This window comes from Sebastes fasciatus, chromosome 12 (assembly GCF_043250625.1).
Source record: "Sebastes fasciatus isolate fSebFas1 chromosome 12, fSebFas1.pri, whole genome shotgun sequence".
Lineage (NCBI taxonomy): Eukaryota > Metazoa > Chordata > Actinopteri > Perciformes > Sebastidae > Sebastes > Sebastes fasciatus.
This window is the reverse complement of record NC_133806.1, coordinates 21,174,502-21,200,550: the sequence shown is the minus strand read 5'-3', so window position 1 is coordinate 21,200,550 and position 26,049 is coordinate 21,174,502. Positions and strand designations below refer to the sequence as shown.

Here is a 26,049-nt window from a genome sequence, read left to right as displayed (position 1 = left end):
TAAAGTAGGTTATTCCATGTTTATAATTTAGATTTTTTTAAGCTAGTTGTAGGGGTGTAAGAAAATATTGAAAATATAGAGTATCGCGATATTATGTTTTGTGATATTGTATCGATTCTCAAAAACACTGTATAGAATTTTAATTGGTAGTTTACATGCAAAGATGTACTCAGTCAATACTTTATTTCATTTGTAACAATACGCACCCTCTCAGTGTATGTGCCCTCTCAAAGTAGTGCTATGATGTTGGATGTTACATGGACTGTGATGAATGCAAATCCCCTGTATCGTGATACGTATCGTATCGCCTGATTCTTGCCAATACACAGCCCTAGTAGTCGGGTATATTTACAGTGTATTCCAATATTCTTTATATTGTGTATTCTATGGATATATTTCTCTAGCGTTGATATGTACATTTTATTTACTGTTCCGGTGCATTGCCTGGATAACCTGCTGCTGTAACACAATAATTTCCCAATTTTAGGATCAATAAAGTACAGCCAACCATCCATCCATATGTACGGAAGTGGTTACAAAAAAAGTGTCAGAGTGTCAGATTAGTGATAACTGAGATCTAAAAACAGCAGAAACCACCGTTATTTTTCAAAGTGTAATGTTTCAGTAAAATCAATTAGCTGTGGGTCTTCGCCAATTATCACTGAGCTGACAGTGTTAGCGTTAAAGGGCAATAATGGGTATAGTGATCGTGCCGCGTTAATTAGGAGAGGAGAAGAGAGGACGAGCTATTCCCTCATGTTCCTGAATAAGAAGCTGGAACAGGGCCCCTGGGAGCCGTCAGGAGCCTGTCTATATCTGGGAGGACAGCACATAAGCAGGAGAGTGACAGTAGACTGATGAATCACCTTCTATCTTCAAACATGTATGAAGGAGGTCAAGTTGTAAAATATACACCTTATCTTTGACCTGACCAAACTCAACAGGGATCTTATGATTACAGCTTTTCCAAAAATTGGTGGAAGATCTAAATGACGGACCTCTGCGGGCTCTTCCCTCCTCAGCAGACGCATGGCGAGGGAGCGTGGGCTTCCAGTCCGCTTCCGCAGGCCGAGTCCTCCTGCCGTCCTCCGATGGGGCCTTCTGCAGCCCGGGCCTCTTCTGCCCGTCGTCGGGGTGAAGTCGCCCGCCACGTCTGCCCTCCTCCATCTGGCCATGCCAGACCATGTTTTGTTTCCACTCGCCCTCGATGTGTGGACGTGACCCCATCCCTCCCCCTCGCCGCAAATCCTCATGAAGTAGTCCCGTACCCCTGGAACCCGGAGCTCCTCGGCGGTCTCCGTCCGAGGGAGACCGCCCCCTGCGGTCGTCTGGCTGCGCGAGCCAGGCCGGGTTCATCCTAAAGTCTGACTCTAAGGGGAGTTTGCCCTGGTTGCACGGACTCCTGCCACCACTGACGACTCCTCCTCCTCCTCCACCTCCTCCGACCCCGGCGCTCACAGGCAGAGTGTGGCCGTTCTTCACGTAGAGCTGCTTCGGGTGTTGTGTGTCTGCATCTTAAAAAATTTGGACAAAAGAAAATTATTCTTGTGAAAACACGACTTTAAACAAATTCTCTGTCTAGAGAGCTACTAGGCTGGAAACACTCAATATTTATTCAATCTAAATTATTCAAAATATTTCATACTGCCAATGTCTTTGTTTGATATTGCAGAATATTTTGGGAGTTTATTGTTCCCTCCCGCTTGATGTAATACAACAGAAGTGATGAAGCGTTTAGTTGGTTTATCCATTAATTGATTAATAGAATTAACTTTTTTTTTTAAATTGCGTTGTCATTTCTCAAGCAAATGAGAATATCTGCAGGTTCTGGCTTCTCAGATGAGAGGATTTGCTGCTCTTCCTTGGTTTATCTAAAGAGGACCTATTGTGCTTTTGTTCTTTTTCACTTTCCTTTAGTGTTTTATATATTTTTTTGTGCATGTAAAAGGTCTGCAAAGTTACAAAGCCCAAAGTCCAGGCCAAAGGGAGTTACTCTCCCCCACAGAAACACTGTTCCTGAACTGCCTGAAACGCCTTGCTTGAAGTCCTGCCTTTTAATCCGTAACGTGGTGATGTCACCAAGTAACACATTTGCATAATACCTGCCAGAGCGTTTCAGGCAGAATGTAAAAAAGAGTGCTGCAGCACAGCTGCTATGAGAAAAGTAGTGTTTTTTTTAACATTAAAGCATGTAAACATGTTCTAGTAGAAACTAGAAATAGAAGTATAAACCTGAAAATGAGCATAATAGGTCCCCTTTAAATTGAAAACCTACTGTATTATTTTTTAACTGTTGATCTAGTGATTTATAAGTCAACACCTTGGGACCTGAGGTATTGTGATGGGCGGCATTTTCTCACATTTTATAGAAATACATACAATCAATAATGAACAGATTAATCGATAATGAAAATCATCTTTTGTTGCAGCCACGTTCCACAGTGAAACAGGAAGGTGCCCTTAACCCAAGCCCTGTAGCTGGAGTGTGTGTTTGTGGGTGTGATGAAGAAGCAGCTGTAGGTTTAATAAATGGGCTTCTGCAACAGCGGGGCCGACATTACGCTTGCACACACACCCTTTCTCAAAGCTATTTTGCTGCAGGGCACAATTCGTTCCACTTTTCCTCAGCTCTGGAGAGTGGCATGCCATTTTAAACAGATATTACTTTGAAAAAACAGCAAGGTGAAAGTAAATTTGCCTTTTTATAAATATGTCTCAGACACCTGCTGGTTAGGAGGACAGTGCTCCTGCCATTATGTACTTGATGACTTAACTGCATTGTCCTGTGTGGGTGTGATCGCCTCGGGGCCGCTGCTGTCAGATACAGACACCGTTGTGCAGAGAGATCACAAGGATCACAAGAGCACTCTTACCGTTGTCCGGGACCTCCTTCAGCACCCCCTGTTCTATAAGCTCCTGCCGCGTACGCCGCGTCGACATCTTTCTCTCCAGTTCTGCCGCCAATGAACAGAATTTATGTTACTCACAGTTTTCTTTTTTTCAATGAAAAGATGTAGTAAAAATCTGTCACATTTCATGCTCCAGAATTCAAAGATGCAGATATTTTGTTAGCAGCTAATTGTCTTGTTGTAGGTGCACTTTGGAGAGCCAAAAGGGGCCTGTAACATTCAGGCAGGAACACATGCATTGAGGAATTTTGATGAAAGCTGGATGTAACTGATATGACCAGTGAGAAAGGAGGGGGGGAGGGCGCTCACTCACGCTCCGAACGCAACAAGTTCACGCCACAAACCTTCTGAAGTCTCCTTGAACATGTCGCTGCTTTTCTTCTTCCGCCACTTCCACGGCTTGAAGATCTTGCCGAGGGTGGAGAACTTGCCCTTACGCTTTGGGGGAGGGGTGCTGTCCCCCTTGTTGCCCCCCTCTCCCACCATAGTGCCGTGGTGCTGCTCAGCTTCATCATCTATATAAACAAAAAAAAGCAGTAGTTTAATATAAATCCAACCGTTTTATCCAGACTTGCACGGGAAATAAGAGTATAGATCCATCGGCAGTCCTAATATTCTGACTGAGCTCATCTGCTGCCTTTGTAAAGAGGGCCGTGCTCATTATGCCTGTTATTATCTTTAGCTGTTACTTCTCGGGGACGGAGTGTGCTTTGGCAGGGTGATGCTGAGAGCTCTCGGACTCCTCCACATATCCACAGAGTTAACAGGAGAGGTCTGGACGCTGGCGTGCGGCCAGGATCTCTCACTGTCAAGTGCTCACATTCCTTGGCTGGATGGAGACTAGTGCCTTATCAGCCTTTCGGCCCCGGCTGCCTCTATAGAGAGGAGAGGCTCACGCACACGGATGCAGCCATACAGTAGCGTGCCATGATACAGTACATACATGCAGAGAGCAACCAAGAAGCGAAACGTTCTTTAAAGAATAATCGTTATGAGATGCGAATAAGGCTTAAAGTGCTCCATTAACTGGCGTTCTGCAGTCATGGTTACATATTCTGGGTGATTGACAGGCCAACTGACAGGGCGCTGAGCTCTGAGAGAGTTTAACTCTTGCAAGGCTGCAGTGCTCAGCAGACATAATATTTACCAGTGGAGAGAGAATAGGGTCTGATTTAAAACATCCAGTCTCATGCACACACACACACACACACACACACACACACACAGGATGTCTCTGCGACAATAACGCCTCGCAGTCTGATTCCCACAACAATGCACTCGCAGACAATACCCACAACACTGATGTGGCATACTTTGCATTCCAATAAAGACCATAATAATAATGATATCATTCCTGGATGGACTCTTTCGTTTGACACACACACAGCATGGGCGTCAGGGCTAGCCACGGACCAGCAGCCCTGGAGCTGGCAGGGTTTCAGTATCTTGCTAAGGGACATTTTAGCGTGGTGGATGGCTGCTGACACAGGATTCAAACCCAGTTTTTTGCAGCTGAAGGACAGGAGTCTTTAACCGCTACTCCACACGGCTACCTCGGTGCTGCTGGCGGAGGAAAATTTGAACCGAATGCTTGCATAGTGTTTAAATGCCTGACCGACGGTAAAACCTCCAAAACAAATTTAAATTCATGCACTATTGCTAATTCAAAAAGTAGGGAGTGTTGTTATGTCCTGAAAAGTTTAATTAAAAAAAAACAGACACTAGTCTACCTGGAAGAGGGGTGTTAAGCGTCCAGCTCCCATGGTGGCGGGACTTGAAACAGCACGCCATGGGGAGGCAGGAAGCATTCAAAATCAACTATCCCGTATATATCCCGGCAGAAAACGCCAGAAGGACAAGTTGCGGAGAGCTGATCGAAACTACAAGCAGAGAGGCTCCGGGTTCAGGGGACATGTCCGCACCATGGAAATCCAGCTTATCTTGGCGAGGTAGAAATCTGAGGATTCAGACCAGCTGCCATAACATCCAGATTAAGTGTTGCTCAAGGCAGCCTGTGATCCAGAACTGAGGTTCTCATACAGCAGAGCGCTCCGTCAGAGGAGCCTCTGACACAGCGGCTCAGCTGAAGGCAGTGAAGCAGGATAAGAGCTGCCTGTGCCAGCCAGGCCTGCACACTCCAGGAGCACTGCAGCGATGACGATCGCAAGAGGACTCAGCCCATGCAGCGGGCGTCTACTTGAAAGAGATGACTGACCATATCCTTAGGTGGCTTGCACATTAGCTAAGGACGCCTGATTAGAAAATGTGTCAATCCAACGAAGCACACAGAAAAAGAAAAAAGGAAAGTACGTCCAATTCAATTATCACGTTCAAGAGAGCTGTGGATCCACTCCAAATTATTCCTCACAGATACAGAGACAGACTCTTCCGACATGTCATTGTTTTAGTGAGAAGGCGTCTGGCGTGTGGTGGCACTACAGCTGTGTGTGACTGTGGGAATGGGAGTAAAGGGCTACAAAGAGAGAAAAAGTACAGTTATAGAGGAGGAGGGGGGGGGGGTCTGGGCAGCCTGGAAACACAGGGAGGAAACGGCACTCCACCCTGATTCTGTGACCGAGAACAAAGACAACCTCTTCCCCTCAAACTCAATAACACTGTGCTGCTTATGGAAACACGGTCGCTGCAAGGTACAACGCAGTGAAACTAATTAACATTCTGATTGTTAAAACATCCAGATGATAGAAAACCTATTTCCATTCAGAACGAGGCCAGAATTCTAGCAGTCATGCTCTGTAATCAGGAGCTCTGCCAAGATAAGGCATACCAGTCAGTCAGGAAACATGGGGGTGTGTGACACTGTGTGTGTGTGTGTGTGTGTGTTTGTGTGTTCCTCTGACGTACCCCCGTCCTGAAGCCAGACCTACCGCTCTCTCTCTCAGACATCTCCCAGAGAGGCCAGATTTCCCTCTTAACCTCATGATTCAATGAGTCATGGCAGGCCCGGTCAGGTGAGCATGTGGCTAAAGGAGATTGTTGGTTTAAAGGAGCCGACCGGCCAAGCCGTCCTGATCACTTACATAAGACACCACCTTCCACGCGTTGCAACGGTTGGGAAATACCTCCACCCTCGCTATGACCCTAACACTTGCCAGGACAGATTATGAATTTGAATCCACCTGACAGCACACAAAGAGGTTATAATAATCACTGTGATTGCTTCTTGTGGAATCATATGTGCAGTAAATCAAATGGATACCATTAGAGCACGGCACTAATTTCTTTAAGGCATTAATGCAATCGATCTTTCGGAGGTTGTAGCGGGCTCGCTTTTAAAGCTAGGGTGAAGATACTGGTATCATATGAAACTAGAAAACCTACGGAATCCATTGGTGCCATGTCATACTAGCTTGTCGGGAAGGAGGTTAAATACAAACTTGCGCTAAATTTTGGTGAGGAAAAACTGGTATGGCCATTTTCAAAGGGGTCCCTTGACCTCTGACCTCAAGATATGTGAATGAAAATGGGTTTTGTGGGTGCCCACGAGTCTCCCCTTTACAGACATGCCCACTTAATGATAATCACATGCAGTTTGGGGCAAGTTATAGTCAAGTCAGCACACTGACACACTGTTGGGCTTGAGTTTGCCATGTTTTTCCATTATTTCCAATAATAAATATATACATACATTTGCATAAAGCAAATATATGTGCCCACCATGTTGATAAGAGTGTTAGATACTTGACAAAACTCCCTTTAAGGTACATTTTGAACAAATAAAAAATGTGCGATTAATCGCGATTAATCATGGACAATCATGCGATTAATCGCAATTAAATATTTGAATCGATTGACAGCCCTAATTTTAATTTGTCCTATGAATTCACTACTTTCTACTTTGTCAAACTTAAGGTCAAGATCTATAATTAAAGATGAATTTGGTCTGTAGGTCTACACTCTACACACTGCTCCACACAGCTACCTCAATGCTGCTGGCGAGGTAAAATGTCTGTGTGTTTAAAAGCACTTTTCTACTTTGTCAAACTCAAGGTCAAGCTCTATAATTAAAGATTCATTTGGTTCGTAACTTTACACTCTGTATTATGAAAAACTGCAATAATCAAAAGGGGAAAAAATGTAGGAATTGATCCACAATTATGTAAAACCTCCCACAGTCGGCCACAATCGTCTTTTCCAATAATCCCTAAAAAGGTATTTACAACCTTTAATTTTACTGAGAAAATAACTTTTCTTGTGCACTGTAACATAAGAAAATAAGTGCGCAACACACGAGTGTATAAAAACACAGCTGAGATTCATCCACGTGATCCCGATGATTTAACATTCCTTGTGGTGGTGAAAGTGAAGGAGGGGACAGAGCGAGAGAGAGAGAGAGAGAGAGAGAGAGAGAGAGAGAGAGAGAGAGAGAGAGAGGAGACTGTGCAAAGTTGATTATACAATCTCCAACCCTTATCTCCCCTCTTTGCTTCTTTAATTCATTGGAAAAACTAATTTCATGCTGTGTCTGTTGCTGTTGAGGAATGCATAACTGTGTAAAGTACACACAGATTGCATGAGTGAGTCCAGAAACTCACCGCCATTGTTGTGTTGTTGTGGGTCCTGAGCTGGGGTCTCCACGCGAAGGCTCTGTCCCATGATCCAGCCCCTGAGGGGCCTCTACCTGTCCTGCACCCAGAAACGTGCACACTGCACTGGACGGCTGCACCTGCCTTACTCCCTCTTCAACAACGTCTCCTCTACCTCAGGTCTTTTCTTCTCCTCTGTGTTTCTCTCGTCTAACCGTCCTCTCTGCCTTTCAGTCCAGTCCTTCCCCCGTCCGTCCCGCCCTCCCGCAATCTCCTTAAGACCTTCCCTCCCTCCAGGAGTTGGACTCCCTCTCCCCCTCCCTTGCTGACCCTCCCTCCTTGGCTCGCAGCACAGGTCAGCATTCACTGAAAGATGCCTGCCATTCCTGGGAGAAAGACGAGTTATGTTTTCAATTTAATGTGTGTGCTTGCGGTATGTGGTACAATGTGTGCATCCAATAATGCATTTCCAATGTAAGCGGTGCAGCGGGCCTCGAGAGAACAAGGACTTTTTAACACTCTGATCCAGAAACTAGACTCAAAAACCTCAGACCACATTGTATGCCCTGAAAACAAATAAATGCCTCACACACTGGTGCCAGTATTTTCTTGCCTTCCTAGCGCCGAGATGACAAGAAACACAAGATAGAGAGATATATATAGGGTCTAACATGACAAACAAAAAGCTTAATTTAGTCTGGAGCTGAAGGAAATTGGAGCAATTTCAATCAATGCCCTCAGTCAGGAGAAATGTTATCAAAATCAGAGGCGTGATTTTTTGTGGGAGCTGTTTAAAAGGTCAAATGTGTGTGACATGCTGCTCCCTCTCAACATCTGATCATGAACAATAGACAAGAATCCAAGCAGCTACTATGGCATTGAACGTGTTAAAAGTAGGAATGAAGGATCACATGTCAAGTGTTGATCAGACATATGCTGCCATTTCTATATCCAGCACGCTAATATTAAGCCACAACTACTGTTTTTCTTTTTCACAGAGGGTGTTTATCATGCCGCTCACCTCCCTTAATGCCTCCAGACACCATTTCATGCACATCTCCAAGTCTCTTATCACAATTTGAACAGTCTTGGAGGCATTAGCATGACTTTGAAACATGTTTGCCAAGGAGAGCTGCCCTGTTTGGGGCTAGAATATACAGAGAGAGAGGCAGAGCAGGGAGGAAAAAGAGACAGCTTTCTCTAAACTAGAAGAAAAGAGAGAGAGAGAGTGCAGACTGGACCCCTGAATTAGTACTTTGATTCCCTTTGAGGTTTCTGTGTCTTCAGAAAACCTTGTCTGACTGCTCCTCAGAGGAATCCGGAGCATTGAGCTGTGTCATTATGCCTGGATAGATCAGAGTTTTCTGAGCGTTTGGCTGCATCTCAAGCTTGTTTCTAAAGATGGAGAGCTAGTGTGTTCGACAGCGTTCCTTTTCTCTCCCCGTGCCCCAAATACTGCCTCCACACCGGGCCGGCTTCCAGAGAGAGCTGAGCCAATCCGCATGAGCCCAGAACCTGTTGGCCTGACCTGGATAACAGACTGGGCCAGGCCACTTCAGCAGACTGAAGCAGGTACACACATAACATGAACATACAGCAGCCCGTCCGACATGAGGGGGAGTAGGAAACCTATGGATGGTGCTACAAAGCTACGTGTCACTGTTTTCAAATGTCTTAACATATGCCTCATATTTTTCTTTAAGGACATGGTTTTAACTGCTTATCTGTATGGACATTGTCTTTAATAAGCAAGTTAAAAACAAAGATATAGCCTGTACAGAGAGAACAGGCAGTTATTTCTAAACGTTAGTATGCTGTTCAACGACGGAAAATACGCTTTCTTGCCAAGAGTTAGATGAGATGATCAATACCACTCTTGTGCCTCTCAACGGGAAATGTGAAGCTACCTAGTTAGCTTAGCTTAACACAAAGACTGGAAACAGGGGGAAACGGGTAGCCCGGTTCTGTCCAAAGGTAACAAAATCCACCAGGAAGTGCACCCAGCCAAGTAACAATCCGGCACATAACCCACTGTAAAACAATAAATCGTATATTTTTAAAAATAGATTGAACAAATGAGATATAGTGTGTTAGTTAGTGAGCTTTAGAGGTGCTGGTAGCAGTGGGCAACCTCCGGGTCTGAGGAGCGAAGCTAATGAGGAAGTGCCCTAAACTTGCATTCTTTCTAACAGCCAGCAGGGGGCGACTCCTCTGGTTGCAAAAAAAAGTCTGATTGTATAGAAGTCTATGAGAAAATGAGCCTACTTCTCACTTCATGTATTACCTCAGTAAACATTGTTAACATGAGTTTATGGTCTCAACCACTAGTTTCAAGTCTTCTTCAATACAGCATGATGTTCATTTAGTAAATTATGGTCCCATTTAGAGTCAAATAGACTATAAAGTAGAGTATGCTTTAGGGCGTGGCTAGCTTGTGATTGACAGGTCGCTACCACGGCGTTGTCCGGTCTGGGAGTTGTCCGTGATTTCGTCTTACAACTTTAATCCTTTCACAGTGTGTTTTCAGGTCATGAAAGTTAATTATAAAGTTTTGGTCGCCTAAAAATGTCTTATTCAGCATTTGGTTGCTCCACCCTCTCGTGTCACTTCTGGTTGCAAAAAAACAAGATGGCGAACTAGAGGCTTCAAAACGGCAGTCCACAAACCAATGGATGATGTCACAATGATTACCTCCACTTTTTATATACAGTTTATGGTACAGAGCCAGACTAGCTGGTTCTCCCTGTATCCAGTCTTAATGCTAAGCTATGCTAAGCTAAGCTAAGCGGCTGCTGCCTGCAGCTTCATGAAATGTGGCATCGGTTTTCTCATCCAGCTCTCGTCAAGAAAGCAAATAACTGTATTTCCCAAAATGTCTAACTACTGCTTTAATGAAAATTCAACACTTAAAAAACACCTGTAGATGTTTTTCAGTCTTGTAGTGATGGGAATTGTGTAGGCTTTTATTATGAAGTAACCACAGGAAGTGTTACGCGCACATTTGGTCTTTTGGGCACGGCCTTTTTTGGCAGATTAGTTTTACAAAAGGGAACTGGTTAACTGAAGAGCTACAGGTGACAGTGGATCAAAAGCCACCAGTACACATCATCAAGGTTAACACTTCCTCTTGTTGCAAAGCAGTTAACAAAAAAAAAAAACCTAACTTAAACAATGACGCAACAGATATTCCCCGGCGGTCTCTTCTGCAACACACATACCTATGGCGACCAGGGAGGACCCTGAAAAGCCAAGTTTTGGGAGGGGATACTGATCCTCAATCAGGCCCCGAGGTTGAGAAGACGTATAGCTGGAGTCCTGAGTGGCTCATAAAATGTGCAGAGACTAGACAGACCTCATAAACACAGTGGATGTACAGCGACATGAGTGGATCTACAGCTCTCCCACACAGCATTAACACTGCACTTAACAAACCACAACGAGCAACTGGGTACTCACCACGATTTTCCATTACAGAGTTTGGGGCACACCAATCAACGGTTCCTGAAAAACAACAGTTGGAGCATCAAACACCAGCTTGAGAATGTGAGCTAAACAAGTTAAGCCAGTGTTGTTGTAGGAATTCAGTTTTTCCTCAAACCTTTTTGCAAGTGACGCTCCAAACACTGTGGTCTCGGATTCATGAGTCTTAAATGGTTTCATTCAAATTCCTTAAAAGCCATAATTAATATTCCAAGTATAAAAGTATGTAAAGCATCTAACTCAAACGGATCTAACCACTTTCATGCCAAATTTAAAATCAAACTATGTGTAATTACTGTACTTCTATTTAGCTGAAGAAACCACACATTACATACAGCATATCAATCGTTATGTATAGATAAGTTTTTACTAGATTATATACGTTTTTAAAAGTGTCAGCATTGCTTTTAGAAATGACTAGCACAGTGCTTGTCATTTTGGACACAATGAAATATTTGTACCATCTACAATGTATTCATGGCTGTTGTTATGATGGACATTATATCCACAACCTAATGGCTGTAGTTATTTATCTTTCATTATTACACGGCTTTGTTGAATACTTGATTCTGATTGGTCAATCACAGCATTCTACGGTGTGTTATTTCTTTATAACAGACCGTTGCTATGTATAACAGACCGTTGCTATGTAAAACAGACCGTTGCTATGGACGCAGTTCTGATGTCGAACTCTGGCGGACCATTTTTGTGTCAAATTATTGATTTCTTAAGTGAGTAGCCGTGTAATAAGTGGGATAATGTACAGCTAGCGGGTCATTGTTGTGAAATAAACCCTGACAGGGTGATGCAGGACTCTGACGCGCAGCTGTGCATTATCCCTTAATTAGGATGCGCATGGCTTTGTACTCATTATAAGTGACCTTAGCATTATTAATTGTGCATTTGTGTGAATATAAAAAGGTATAGACATACATACACTATAGAAAGTCATGGGTGGGGGTGGTTGAGGTCCTCAGCAGCAGTATAGCAGTATTTGTTCAGGTCTCCAGCATGCTTAAGATGGCAGCTCCACCCATCTTAACCCCTCTGATAACAGAAAAACAACGAATCATAGTTAGTCATGAACAGAAAGCATGAAGATGCATGTATCATCACTACAAAGAGCACCAACATATTTAAACCTGAATGAGCCTGAGAATAAGATCCCATTTACACTTGACACAACATGTGATAGAGCGGAATATAGCGTGTAAATTAGGTCTAAAAGCCTACATCATAGAGAGGACATTAAGCGTCATCTGGGAAATGCTACAACAACCATCCGCATTCCCTTGTGTATATGAACGCGTGGGCGCTTACAAAAGACAAAATATAAAGCCTCAACGTGTGAGATGATCTCACTGTTTGGTAAAACTTGAAGTAGGTGGACTACAGCACAGCAGACTCATCTAAAAACAGACAATGATGCTGCAGTGATCCTCAGAACTGGATGACTGGAGTGTGAATCAATATCTATTACGTCACTACGACGGTAGTGTTAAAGTCTCGTGGGAGAACGGCTTCCTGGCGTTCACTCAGGCCTTTGGTTTCCAACTGGGCATAAACTGTTCACGGGTAAACCAAAGTCAAGACGCTCTCGTCGAAAACACTTCAATAATGTAATTAAACTCTTTTGTTGGCCGAGCGCATCACTTCAAAACCATTTTAAGTACCTGAAGTGGGCAATTTATGTATAACAAAAAATATATTGCTGTTGATTATTATAGTTTCTGACTGAGGTGGCAAAGCAAATACCTAACAAATTGTGTTTATTAATTTTATAAATACAAAGGCAAAAGACAGCCTGATAGAGCCCCGGGGCAGAGAGCAGCAGAGCGGTGGAACACAGAGTCAACTGTGATTTAACTCAGAGAGGAGACCGAGTTTGACATCAGCAGAGAGAGGCTGTTGTGAACTGAACTTCCAGTTCATCTCTCAGACTGGAACACAAAAGGTTCTCATGAAAGAGACTGTGAAAATGAGCAGACTGTACTCTCCTGCACCTACTGGACCTGTCGCATGTGCCCGTTTGTTCAGAATGGAAATATCAAAATCTGCTCTTGTCAGTTCAAAGAGAAAAGAGGATGGGGAATGAATTGTAGGAAGTAAAGGCGACAGGAGGTTGTGAATGATCCCTTTCTCCTAGCGCTGAAACTAGAGCTAGAACAGGTTAGTCTATTGACAGAGAATTCATTTGATTTTTAATAATCACATGATTGGTTTAGTCATTTTTTGAGCAAAAAAGCCAAACATTTGCTGGTTCCAGCTTTTTATATGTAAGGATCTGCTGCCTTTCTGTATTCTATATCATTGTAACTTTAACATTTAAGCTACTTCAAGACATCACCTTGGGCTCCAGGGAATTGTCGTGTGCATTTTACACTATTTACAGCAATTTTATAGAAATTGTAGGTCCTATTTGTTTGTTGTAGCATTTAGTTGTTGTTTAAATCATAATAAGTAATATTACTTGATTGATTATTCTAGATGATTTTGATAGTGTTTTTTTCTATTGGTAGTTACTTGTTTGGTTTGATTATTTTCTTGTTTAGTATAATTAGTTTTTGCATAAGTATTTTGTTTTGTTTGCAAATTGGGTAACACTGTGGACACCTGCTGGTAGGTAGGCAGGTATAGAAGGACCAGCATGCACCTGGGTGGGCCTATGGTTTTTTACCAGAGCAAGAGAGGCAGCAATAGCTGTGATTTCTTTGTTCTTTTGTTTGCTTTCTTGTTTTTGGAGAAATAAATCATAATAAACACAGAAACTTTGCATGGACAATGAACTATTTTTCCTGCATATTCTACACCACACGTGCGTCAGTGGCCCTTTGATTTAAGTTTGAATTTAAATAATCATTAGCTGGCAGCTGCAGCCCAAGACTTCACGGCATCATAACACACTGGACTGCAAGTTGACCATTCTTTGCAATAAAAAAACACATCTTTTGGGGCAACGGAGAAAAACAAGCACAGACATTTGCTTTGCATGAGAAACTAAAAAGCAAATGACGTGAGATTTAAAAAAAAAATGCTGGTTATAAAACTACCCACAAAATTCCTTCAGTTCCTCTCAACAGTTCCGATGAATTTCAATGCAAAGCAACCCTTCTGGTGGTTTAATGGGCCTCCGTATCAGCTTACATTTCTGTGAATTACTGGTTTAACCCAATTGCAGCATCCTTGTCTTGCGGGCAAACGTCGGTTTTCAACGAATGGCAAGATAAGAGCAAAAGCGCCTTTAGACTCTGATGGTGTCCAGGCCACAGGAGGCCCTTTGACAAGACTATTAATGTAATCAATGACCAATTTCCTGCCATGAAGTAAAGTGACGTCTGTATGACTGTACGGTGTTGTGACGCACAAATAGACGAACGGTTTCCTATCTAATACTTTACAAATATACACTGTGTTTGGCATTCTTCTCTGTTCCTCTTCCAGATCAATTTACTGGCAGGGTCAAAGGTGAACTTCCCTATCAAAAGAAGAAGCCAGAGTAACGACACCTGGACATCAAACAGGACAATAATCCTGCCTAAAACATATAGAAAATGGGCTTTAAAGTACTGTAGTTTTCTAAGTACAGCCGTCCAAACAGACTGGAGCAAGAGGACCCTGACACCACTGAGAGGAGGCAGATGTATCCGTGGTCGGAGATGAATTTTTTTACACTCCCGCCCAGTGCCACAGCCTTGGCTGAATGACTCAAAATAATCGAGCTGAGTGGTGAGCGTTTCGCTCCATCCGGGGAAAGAGAAAATATCTTTGGTGTCTGAAAAGTACGAGCGGATTTGAGGCGGTGAGGGGGTAGAGCTGCAAACACAAGAGTTTTCCACCATTTCAGCCACAACCTCTTATGCATAACACTCCTTTGCATGCATCGCTGCATGTCAACTACAACACAGACTATCCAAAAAAGAAAGAACTGGCTTAAGGAGATACATTCCACGATCAAATATCGCTCTGTTTCACTTGCTGTTTCTGTCAGCCAGTCTCAGAATGTGCCCATGAAAAAGGGATGTTGATGGCCTACTTCCCTTTTGAGTTGTTAACCCTCTCCCTGCTCTCGGAACAGATCAATATGGAAGTGATGAGTCTGTCCAAACTGTGCAGGACGCTCTGTTCGCTCAGCGTCTGCACCATCGTGAAAGACATTTTCCTCTGAAGCCTTTGACAGCCGCCGCGAGTCACTTCACAGTGTTGGGCAAACAAATCGAAGAAGACATGACGCACACAACCAATAATGACATAAAACACCCGACTGGAGCTTAAATATTCTTACAGAGGAGTAAATAACTGAGTCAGAAAGTTGCCTCATCAATCACTACTCATGCTATAATCTGCAAACTCTTATTACAAACCCACATCCTTTTTCGTGGATGATACCAACTGGGATTTTTGTGCTCTTCCCAGCTTCCGTCCCACATAACACATTCACTGGGAATAGGAGCCACCAGTCAGGTATGTGAAAGTGGCCGCTACAGACCGCCCTAGATGTCCCGACTGTATAATCTTCTTTGGGGCGCACACACCCTCACTGGCGCACTCTACTAGCGCTGATTCAATTACGATGGGAGCGGAAACGGCAGCAGCTGGCTGGGTCGTGCCATCTTTAAATAGCAGCGCTCTTCTCACTCCAGGGCTTGGGTTTTTGGGCACAAAAAGCTGGCAAGTCAGTGGAGGAAAATGATTAACTCCCCACTTTAGAACTAAAATAAAAAAGTAACAAGTAACACCGAGATGGTTCATAGCTGATTCAATAGGTCCTGAGTCAGGTGGACTGAGCTGAAGCATACTTACAGGCCTGCTGCTCCAGAGACGCATCAATGATAGATGTGTAGATCAGAAAAAAAAGTGGCTGCTGTTTGGAAAGCAAAGTCACACCTGCAGTCTCTCTGCAGCGTGTATCCGAGCAGCACCGTTTCTGCACCCTTCTCTCTCCGAAATGGATGGACAAGGGTGTCTGTTCCCAATCCGGGCCGGGTGAGCGTCATCACCGAGCCTGCCCCAGAAAAGCATCATTCACCACAGGGACCAGTGGCCCACTTTTTCTTTTTTTTTCTTTTTTACAACGAACCCAAAATGCTCCTCGCCTTTGCTTAACTTTTCTTCATCACAGTCCCTCCACCTGTGTGAAGACTGCACTGCAGGGATGACTTACCACCATGTTACTACGCTGAAGATCACACACACACACACACACACAACTAGCATTGACATGGTGCATATGGTTTCTCACTTTACATCTTGCACCTTAAAGCCAGGCTATTCACCTCTATATGCTCCCAGCTTGAAGTAGGGTGGAGGGGTGGAGAAGAGACATTTAACTGAGAGCTCCGGAGGAATCTCAGGCACGGAGCAGTCTCATCTGTGGTCGAACTGAATCAATCAGGCCCGGTCGACAGCTTAACCATCTGTGGTTGCCTCTTAATGGTCCATTAAAGAAAGGGGGTGGTGGTGGGGTTGGGGGGAGGACTTCCAATGGGAAGTGGAAAGAGCTACAACACAAGGCATGAGGCAGCATTTCTTTTTTTCTCAGAAGAGAAAATTAACTTCAGGAGCTATTACACCACGGGCGGATGAAACCAGAGGAAATGCATGTTACTGCTTAGGTGAAGAGACGCAGGTTCAAGAAGGAGAGGAGACACCTGACCAGACTACTAGCCAGTGGGAACAAATGTAGCTTACTGGTTTCACATATAGGCTATTAAAGGGGAACTACTTTCAAAATTCATACATGTTATTCCTATGGTCTAAGACAGTCCAAAAAATATCAACAACAACAAATAACTCTACCAAATCCGAAAACTAGAGTGCTAAAACTAAAAAAAAAACATGTTTAATTTAATTTAGGTGGTGTTCCCCTTTAAAGCAGCAGTGGTTAAAAAAGTTATTTTTTATAAAACAGTCACCTGACAGTAGTGCATGAGACAGGTAATCTGAAAAAAATCGGTGTCCTCCGGTGCTCCTAATGGCATCTGCAAGATTTCACAGACCGGAGGGAAACAACCAATCAGAGCCGAGCTGGAGTCTGCCGTCTCTGAGCAGCTGTCAATCACTCGCGTATTCGATCAAATGGTCAAACTAGGCAGCGATGATCAAATATGAATCAATATTCTGTTACTGTAAGGCCTTTTTCTCACCTAAATAGGCATTACAGTAACAGAATATTGATTCATATTTGATCAGCGCTGCCTACGGTTTGACCTGTTTGATCAGAGTTTGCGAGTGATTGACAGCTGCCTCCGCTGAATGAACAGCCAATAGGAACACGCTCTCTCTCTCTGAAATGACCTGTGATTGGCCAAAGTCTCCCGTCACGGGCTAGATATTTTAAAGCCTAAAAACAGAGCCATGAGGAGGTGCAGAAGTCTAGTTTTCTCTCAGAACACTTGAATTACAATATGCTGAAAGATTATTATGAAATTTGTGCCCAATGATGCCAAAAATATTCTGCCTACTACTGCAGGTTTAGGATGTCTATACATGGGCCAAATGTAGCCTATACTGGTTTTACATATAGGCTATTAAAGGGGAACTATGCCCATTTTCAAAATCCATGCATGTTATATGATCTAAGACAGTCCAAAAAACATTATGAACTCTCTCCCAAATCCAAAAGCTTAGAGAGCTAAAACTGTAAAACACACTCAATTTAGGTGGTGTTCCCATTTAATGTGGACACTCATTGGAATAAATACAATAAAAAGAGATGTATACAGTAAACAATAATTATGAACAACACACTTAAAAAGAGCTTCTATCTGTAGGTTTTCTGGCAAAGAAAGTGTGTCAGCCTACTCTGTGAATGAACTACAGTATGTTCCTTATTATGGCATTCAATATCTTATGATGTCCTTGAAGGAAATCCACTCTCCTTAAAGAATAGTAATAGGCTACAACAAATGTGTTATAATTAAAAGCTTTGCTATATACCATCTGCAGAAATACACTTTTATATCAGAGCCATGCAAGCCCCTAACATCCTCCTGGAAGACGAACAGGCGAGTGTATCACATCTTCCATCTTTTGCCAGAAACAAATCAACAAATGTCCTAATTAGATTGAAATGGAGCGCTCATTTCTAATTGCATCGCAGAGATTAGACCGACTATTATACACTTAACCGCTTCCTTTCCTTGAGACAAGATTTGTTTGTAAATTACCTGAGAGGTTGACCCGGTCTACCATCAAATTAAAGAGCCGTGACTCCCGCTGCAGGAGGAGGAGAAACCGGGACTCCCGCTGCAGGAGGAGAAACCGGGACTCCCGGCAGGAGGAGGAGAAACCGGAGCCCTGTGTGTGTGTGTGGAGACCTGCCTCCCTCCTCTTCTCCGCGAGCGGATCTCGCGCCAGTGGACTCAAGATGCTGCTGAGTGACTGAAGAGAGGAGCGCGAGGTCAAACCACCAAGCAGCGTGCACGACGGCAACATCCGGCCAAAACGCTTCAAAATAAAAGTACAAATCATTTTTTGCGACGTTTTGTACAAAATTTTTAATATAATATTTAAAAAAAGTGTGATTTGTTATTATAGCCTATTTGGGATTTACTGTTGTTGATATTTTTTTAAGTCACTTGCTTTTAACATCTATCGGCCTACATATAGATAAGCCTTAAAGTGGATAGAGGCAACCTTTTTAAATGAGCTAATTATTATTAGCCTACTTTGACGCTTCTATCTTTATGCGTAAATCTGCGCCTCAGAAATGAAACTCTGATTTGGAAACAGACCAGTTTTTCTGATTCTAGCAGCAGCATCCCTCTTTTCCTCTCAGATGGCTGCAGTGCAGACAACATGCAGGAAGGAAAATCGTTTCTAGAGGCCTGCAAATGTCTTTTTTCCACAACATTATGCACCGTAATGGAAACAGAAAGCTGCATCATACAGAGCTTTAAAGGTGCATCCCCCTCCTGACATCCGACTACAAACATCGACACACACCATCATCTACATCCCGGAGATCACACACACGCATCCTTTGTTGTGCATGGACGCCTGTGCACAGAGATCAGTGGAAAAATGGAGTTGCAGGAGGTTGAAACAGCAGCAACTGAACATTCATCCTATATGGTACCAAGGATGTGCAGAAAAGCAACATATTTACAGGCGATGCTGCGATGCAAACGCGCATTTTACGCGAGATGCCGGCTTGTTTTGTATCGGCCAAGTTGGAGCGCAACTTAGGTTATTGTCTGCGCAGAAATCTTCCCTCCAAACTCCCTCCATGACCTCACTGATCACATTATAGCCTACCTCTCTCCTGGCTCTTCCTCCTCCTCCTTAGAAATTAGTTACAGACGATGTAAGAATAGCAGCCCAGTCATTTCCTCGCCTTCCTCACACTTTCCCCCCTCTCTTCCAGCGACCGGTCCAAACATTTTTACGCACTTACCGGAAACCATCCCTCCAAGCTGGGCATCTCGGTCCCGGTAGTTCTCGGTGCAGGATGCAGCTGCTCTGTGGGCGTTGCGAGCATTGCTCGTCTTTGTGTTGGGAAGACTTCAGTACCCACCAGGCATTGCATTGCATTGATCTGGTGGTGGGAAGGGAAGGGGGAGAGCATTCCGTTATATTATCACTATATTATCACTATATTATCACTATATTATCACTATATTACACTTTTCACTGCCTATATACCCATCATTTTATTATAAGAATACAAATAGTTCAATAGTACAAAATAGTTGACATTTTTTGAGAAGCCCACTACAGTACTGTCTGAGTAGCCAGTAGTAGTATCTTCTTTTTCCTTTTTTAACTTTTTTAAATTTATTTATTCATTATCATTAATATTTTTATTATTATTGTTATTTTTTCTTCTATTTTTATATATATATGTATGTGTGTATGTATGTGTATATATATATACATTTTAATTAAGAACAATTTTTCTCTTCTTCTTATTTCATGATTTATTTGGGGATAGTCTCCCTGTGTTGTATTCTCTACAATTTGAATGTTATGTATCCATGATTGAGAATCAGTTTGGTCCTTTGTGGCCAGCTGTGGCTGTCTGTGTCTATGTTGTTGTCAGGTATGATTGATTGATGTGTTGTGTCACAGGTGAGTGTTGTTCAGAAAAACAAAAATCAACTTTCTCTGTACAGTGACTGTTCTATTGATTATTGACAATTGACAATTAAATTAAAATACTGAAATAGAGCCTGTTGTAATAATTTGCCACTTTATGACACCTTATCAACTTTACATCCTAAAGCTATAATGATGTATAAACGGGGTCAAATAATAATTCAATAATTCACCACTTCATGGTGTTTAATGAATAAAAGAAAAGATTCTGTTGTGTTTCATTTTTAATCTAGTTTTATTTTTTATTTATATAAATGTCTAAGATGACTCTTACAGTTTATACAACCCCAAACATTTGTTTAACTTTCATGCCAGAAAATATTCAAAAAGATTTTTTGTCATTGAGTCAGTGGTGAATATTAGAACAAAACTCTGCAATTATCCATGATAGCCATTATAAATATCACACTTAATGATTAGTTTATTTGTTTTGCACAATTTAAGACTATACAACATAACAACAAAATAATAAATGAATAATGTACAGTGCAGGAAGAGGCAACAAACCCACTGGGCTTATCTGAAGCCTCCACCTAGAGACAAGATTAATATAAAGAAATAATATGACTACAAAATAGTGATAACAAACAATTAGGACAAGATATATATAAAAACAACAATAATAATACAGTAAATATATATATATAAAAAAAGACAAGTGTGTGTGTGTGTGTGTGTGTGTGTGTGTGTGTGTGTGTGTGTGTGTGTGTGTGTGTGTGTGTGTTGCGTGGAAGTGTATGATTAGTGTTTGTGAGGAGGATTTTGATTTTTTAGTGTTTTTCTTTTGTTTGTGCATTCTTATTATATTGACCAAATATGTATGTATATATAGGCAAAAGTGAAATATGCAGCCACAGTCAGCATCCATCAGCTACCATCAGGGGGCCTCCTTTACAAATTGTGTTAAGTGGAGAGGCATCATTTATGTTTTTCCAGTTGCGGAAACATTTTGTAATTATGAGGTATACTTGTGTATTTCCATTTTCTACTATTTTATTGTTCTACTACACTACATCTCAGAGGGGAATATTGCACTTTTCACTGCACTAAGTTTATTTGTTTACTTTAATTACAAGTTCATTTTTAGATGCTGATTAATAATACAAAATAAAATCAATAAAAAAATGATGATGTGTTTTTATAGGTTAAGATAGGATACAACTTTTTATTGGAGGGATAAAGTAATTAAAATTAGTATAGCGGCAACATTTAAGTGATGTACACATCAATGCATTGATATTTATAATCCAATGATACAATAATTGGGCCATTCTGCATAGTGAGTACTTTTATGTTTAGTAATTAAAGTATTTTATGTTAATACTTTTGTGCTTTTACTTGAGTAGAATTTTGAACTTTTACTTACGTAATGGAGTATTTCTACACTGTGGTATTACTACTTGTAAATTATTTGATATCCTTCCACCAGAGGTTAAATCATAATTTAGTTTTTTTAGGGTACCAAATATAGTTTCTGCTAGTCTGTTACACTCCCACCATCCTGACTGTTGTTGTTGTGACATAACACAGTCGAGAGAAACCTCTGATTAATATCATCATGTGTAGTCACATTTATACATATTCTCTAATTATGCTGACATGAAGAAGATATATGAACTCTTCCTCAGCTTCCTAGACTGTCTGACAACGTTTTCTCCCACTGGCCACTGACTTACTGTGCAACATTGGTGGGACAAGTATCATTTACTTCAGTAAAAATAGCAACACCTTAATGTCAAACTAGTCCATTAAAAGTCCTGCATTCAGATATCTAAGGTATTAAGTATTATTGGTAAAATATCATATAAAAGTATTGATTTTGTTGGTAATGCATGCAGTATTTTAATTTCGGGGGAAAATCCTAAAACAAAACACTTCCACAGATTTTTTGGGGCAATATAATTAGTATATTGGTATATCTACAAACATAATGACAGTTTGCTGAAGATGTAAATCAGAGCAGCAAGTGTTGAATAGGAGATGTCATCAGATGACACTTTTTCATCAACATTAAATGCCATATATGAGAGTGAGATCTGTTCTAGTCTGAGTTTATAGTAGCCAGAGGCCATCTACTGGCCAACTATAGTGATAGCATGCTTCTCCACTGATTACACAGATATGAGTTTTACTTTATCATAAACACATTGTGGATCTATCAGTGCAATTAAAAGACCCAGAGGTTATTTTTAGGACCAGGAAAGGTTTTACTAGACCGAAACCTGGATCATGTAAAGCCTTTGTAGCTATGTCAACACTAACACAGGGAAGTATTTTGATCCACCAGGGAAAAAACCGAAACCAATAAAATCATTTTCATCCTTGTGAGCGTTTGATGTAACACATTGCCGCCGAGGAAGCCAAAGGTACTTTTATTTACACAGCAGGAGCACCATATCTGGAATCTTCCTGGTTCAATAGTTTATCTGATACCTCGAATCTATAATTTCCTTAATGTTTGAGATAAGAAATGTCATCAGATAAGGTGTAGACACTGGACTTTTAAAGCTTGTTTTATGATATTTTTGTCCTTTTTATTGTGAATAGAACATTATCCTATGGTAAATGGATGAAACGGACCACACTGTAACGACAAATATCTGAAGAAATGTGATTAAATAGCTATGATAAGCAGATGTTGAATTAAACATGTTTAAAATGATCAATCCACAGCAAGACACTGTATGTATACTGTATATACAAGTCAATATTTATATTTTATTTACATGTTTTAGAGTATAACTAATTATTTATCTGTTGTGAGGAAGGTGTTGCTTCTCTTGCTGTGCGGGATTCTCTTAATTAATAACCCGCTGCAGGTGATCGATCAGAATCACACAAATGTCTCAATTCAAATTCTTTATTTCCCCCATCACAACCACATTCCTTATGAACAACCGTCTGGTGAATTGGTGGTTCTGTATAAAATAAACAGAATATACTAAAGAAAATAACTGTAAATAACACAGGGATGCATATAATAACTTGCATATGGAATGCAAACTGCTTCCAAACCTATATACATAATGCACCGTATATAGTACAAAGTGGCTAACAACAGGGTTATAACAGTTAACATGCAACAGGCATCCCTGTAGCTGAAAAAGGCCTGGTCACTGTCGTTCATTCTATATGTTTAAATCATTGTTATCAATAACTATCTTATTGTGTTCCTGTAAGATAATATGAAATTCTTTTAATCAATTCAATTCTAATAACTTGGAATAGTAGCAAGAAATACAAAACAAATACAATACAGCACAACACAAGTTTTGCCACATAAATAAGTTCTGAAATGATTTGTTCTTTAATAATGCAATAGAATATCTGCAATATTAAAGCTTATCCACAGTGAAATGACACTGAATGACTGAGAAATGCCACATTTTTAGATTTCAATGAGGGTAAAGTTTTGCACTGTGAACAATCAACCGACATTGTTGGCTGGTATCTCTGGGTGAAGTTGATATCACTGATAAACTAACCATTAATGAGTAAGTGAAGCACTTTCCTTGGAAGTGCCCCACAGCGATGAAGCGAGCAAAGGGAACCTTTGCACTTTGCCCTGTTAGTATTAGTATGGATTGTTCCTGCATGGGTTAAGTTGTTCGGATGTTGACGTGAACAGGACAGGCAGCTGTCCGAGCCCGCACAAAGAAACATGATCTTGTGCCCTGGTGGTAAAGAATCATTGCTATGCTCAGCGGAGGGTAAAACACACACTTGTTCTGCTGCAGTTGATGTTTTTGACTGTAGGATCCGCTTGTCTTTGCATGATACAGTACAGTTTTGTTGGAAAACACCCCCCCATGGTAAATCCCCCGGCAACAGCTGTGTGCATGTGTGTGTACAGTTTGTGTGCATGTGTGTGTGTGTGGGTGGCTGAGACGCTGGGCCGCACTGCACATTCCTGGGGAACAGCTGTGGAATATTTAACCACTGGCTGCATCAGGATTGTTTAACATCTCAGTTTTGTTTCTCATTTGCTGAGTTGCTGATGAATGGGCACTTATGCTATTTATCCTTTATTATAACAAACACTCAGAAATGCTGAGGCAGGCAACCCATGACTCACGATTAAGAGGAAGCCATATTATTAATGATTTCAAAGCAATTATTTCCTAACTTTCTTGATTCATTGCTGAACTCTTTCACCCAGTTCACTAAGCTGGAAAGATGTACGTTACAGAGGGCTATTCTAAGAGCGGGAACATGGTGTTACCAATCATGATCAATGCCAGTTGGCTGCGACCCAAAGTAATGCCATTTGAGTAAATCAGGACACGGCGGCACACTAAAGCATTTAAGGAATGTTTACGGAGTGTGTTGAATCGGTATATGGGTTGTATCTAATGTGATGTGACCATTTGAAGCTAAATATACCAAAGGGGTCAGTGCTGGTGCAGCATATGAGTCATTTATGAGGATTCAGTGCTATTCAACTGTATCACGCTCACAATGTGAATATATGAGATTATGCATACCGAAGCATAAGAGCATTACTCGGCCACACTCCAGTGGGATTCTGGGGGAACAGATGCCAATTAAACCACGGAGGCTTCCCCTCAATGAAAAAATACACATGCAGGCATGAAATATCTAAACCACCACATGTTGCTGATCCTACACCTGCATCTTCTGAGACTATTTTAGGTCAGCGTCTGCTTCCTACGTACACTGAGAAACCCCAATCACAATGTATACAAATCTATCAGTTACATAACTGATATCTGGAGTGCTGCTAGGTATCACTATCAGGAAACATGATAGTGATACCGGTGGTAGAGAACTTACAACCAAACTAGAGAGTGCATACTTTCACCTTTCACATGCCCTACATCCCAGACATATGATTTATTAACACATTTAAAGAACAGTCCTCTATATGATAAGGTTAAGAAAGCACACAGACAGGAAAGTCATTAGTAAAAAAAAAAAAATGTCTTTGAATACTGGCTTATGTAACTGTGTAAAGTCACAGTGTACAACAAAGTTAAGAATCAGTTGAATACGGTATTGATTTGTGTTATTTGGACAAAAAAAATTTGCAAAATGAGGCACCCTATGGAGAGATTATTTTTGCCTTTGATGTGAGATTAAAACAAAAATTAAAAGTGCAGTGTGTAGGATTTGGCGGCATCTAGTGGTGTGGTTGCAGATTGCAATCAACTGAGTACTCCTGCGCTCACGCCTCCCTTTCCAAGACTGCGGTAACGTGAGCCACAGAGTACAAAACCATGGTAACGCCGTTCACCTCACTCAGAGGCCATCCTTAACATAATAACACTACTTTAGGAGATGTCAGACGACGGCTGGCGGTACCACAGTTTTGCACTCTGCAGCTCACGTTACCGCGGTTTCACAAGCGTGACGGACAACTACGGTGGCCTTCAGGTCACGTAAAAACGTGAAAGGCTCTCTCTAGAGTCAGTGTTTGATTTGTTCGTTCTGGGCTACTGTAGAAACATGGCGGAGCAACATTGGCGGACTCCATGAAGAGGACCCGCTCCCTATGTAGATGTGAACGTCTCATTCCAAGCCAACGAAAACAGGATTCTTAGTTTCAGCAGATTATACACTAATGAAAACATAGTTATGAATATTATATTATATTAAATGTTACCTACTGTTCCTTTAACCACACCTGTCCTGCAATGACATATCAGAATGTCTGCTGTGAAAAGGGCCTGTTGCTATGACGAACTAGAATCTATAATGAGGTAATGTATCATCCATAAAGTAGTGTGATGTGATGATTAAAGCAGTAGGCCTTTTTTCACACAACACAGGTGTAAATAATGAAATGAATGATGGCTGAATTCCATTTAGCTGCTTTGACTTCAGGTCCCCGATACAGCGCATGCTGGTTCACTTGAACAGAAAGGAGCCGTCGTTAATGTTATTAGTAACACCTGTGCTTTTCCTACTATGACAAGTCAAAATTTGAGCTCGAGAAACAAAGATACAAGCTGAATATTTGCTTATACATGTGATTTACTGTGTTCACTGGAATAACTAGA

General features: G+C 41.6%; 1 protein-coding gene across 13 annotated transcripts in view; it reads right to left on the bottom strand.

Annotated features, from left to right (window-relative positions):
- The window catches only part of phactr4b (phosphatase and actin regulator 4b), a 29,511-nt gene extending 10,068 nt beyond the window's left edge, over positions 1-19,443 (bottom strand). For 2 of the 13 annotated variants that reach the window (XM_074654106.1, XM_074654115.1), the window contains exons 1-6: positions 15,734-15,890; positions 11,871-11,980; positions 10,910-10,954; positions 3,254-3,424; positions 2,874-2,954; positions 999-1,514 (exon numbers count right to left, since the gene is read on the bottom strand). In XM_074654106.1, the coding sequence (XP_074510207.1) occupies positions 999-1,514; positions 2,874-2,954; positions 3,254-3,424; positions 10,910-10,922 (781 nt within the window). In that variant the 5' untranslated portion in view covers positions 10,923-10,954; positions 11,871-11,980; positions 15,734-15,890. The other 11 variants (XM_074654113.1, XM_074654110.1, XM_074654108.1 and 8 more) reach the window with 11 other exon arrangements.
- Between the last annotated feature and the right edge of the window lie 6,606 nt (positions 19,444-26,049).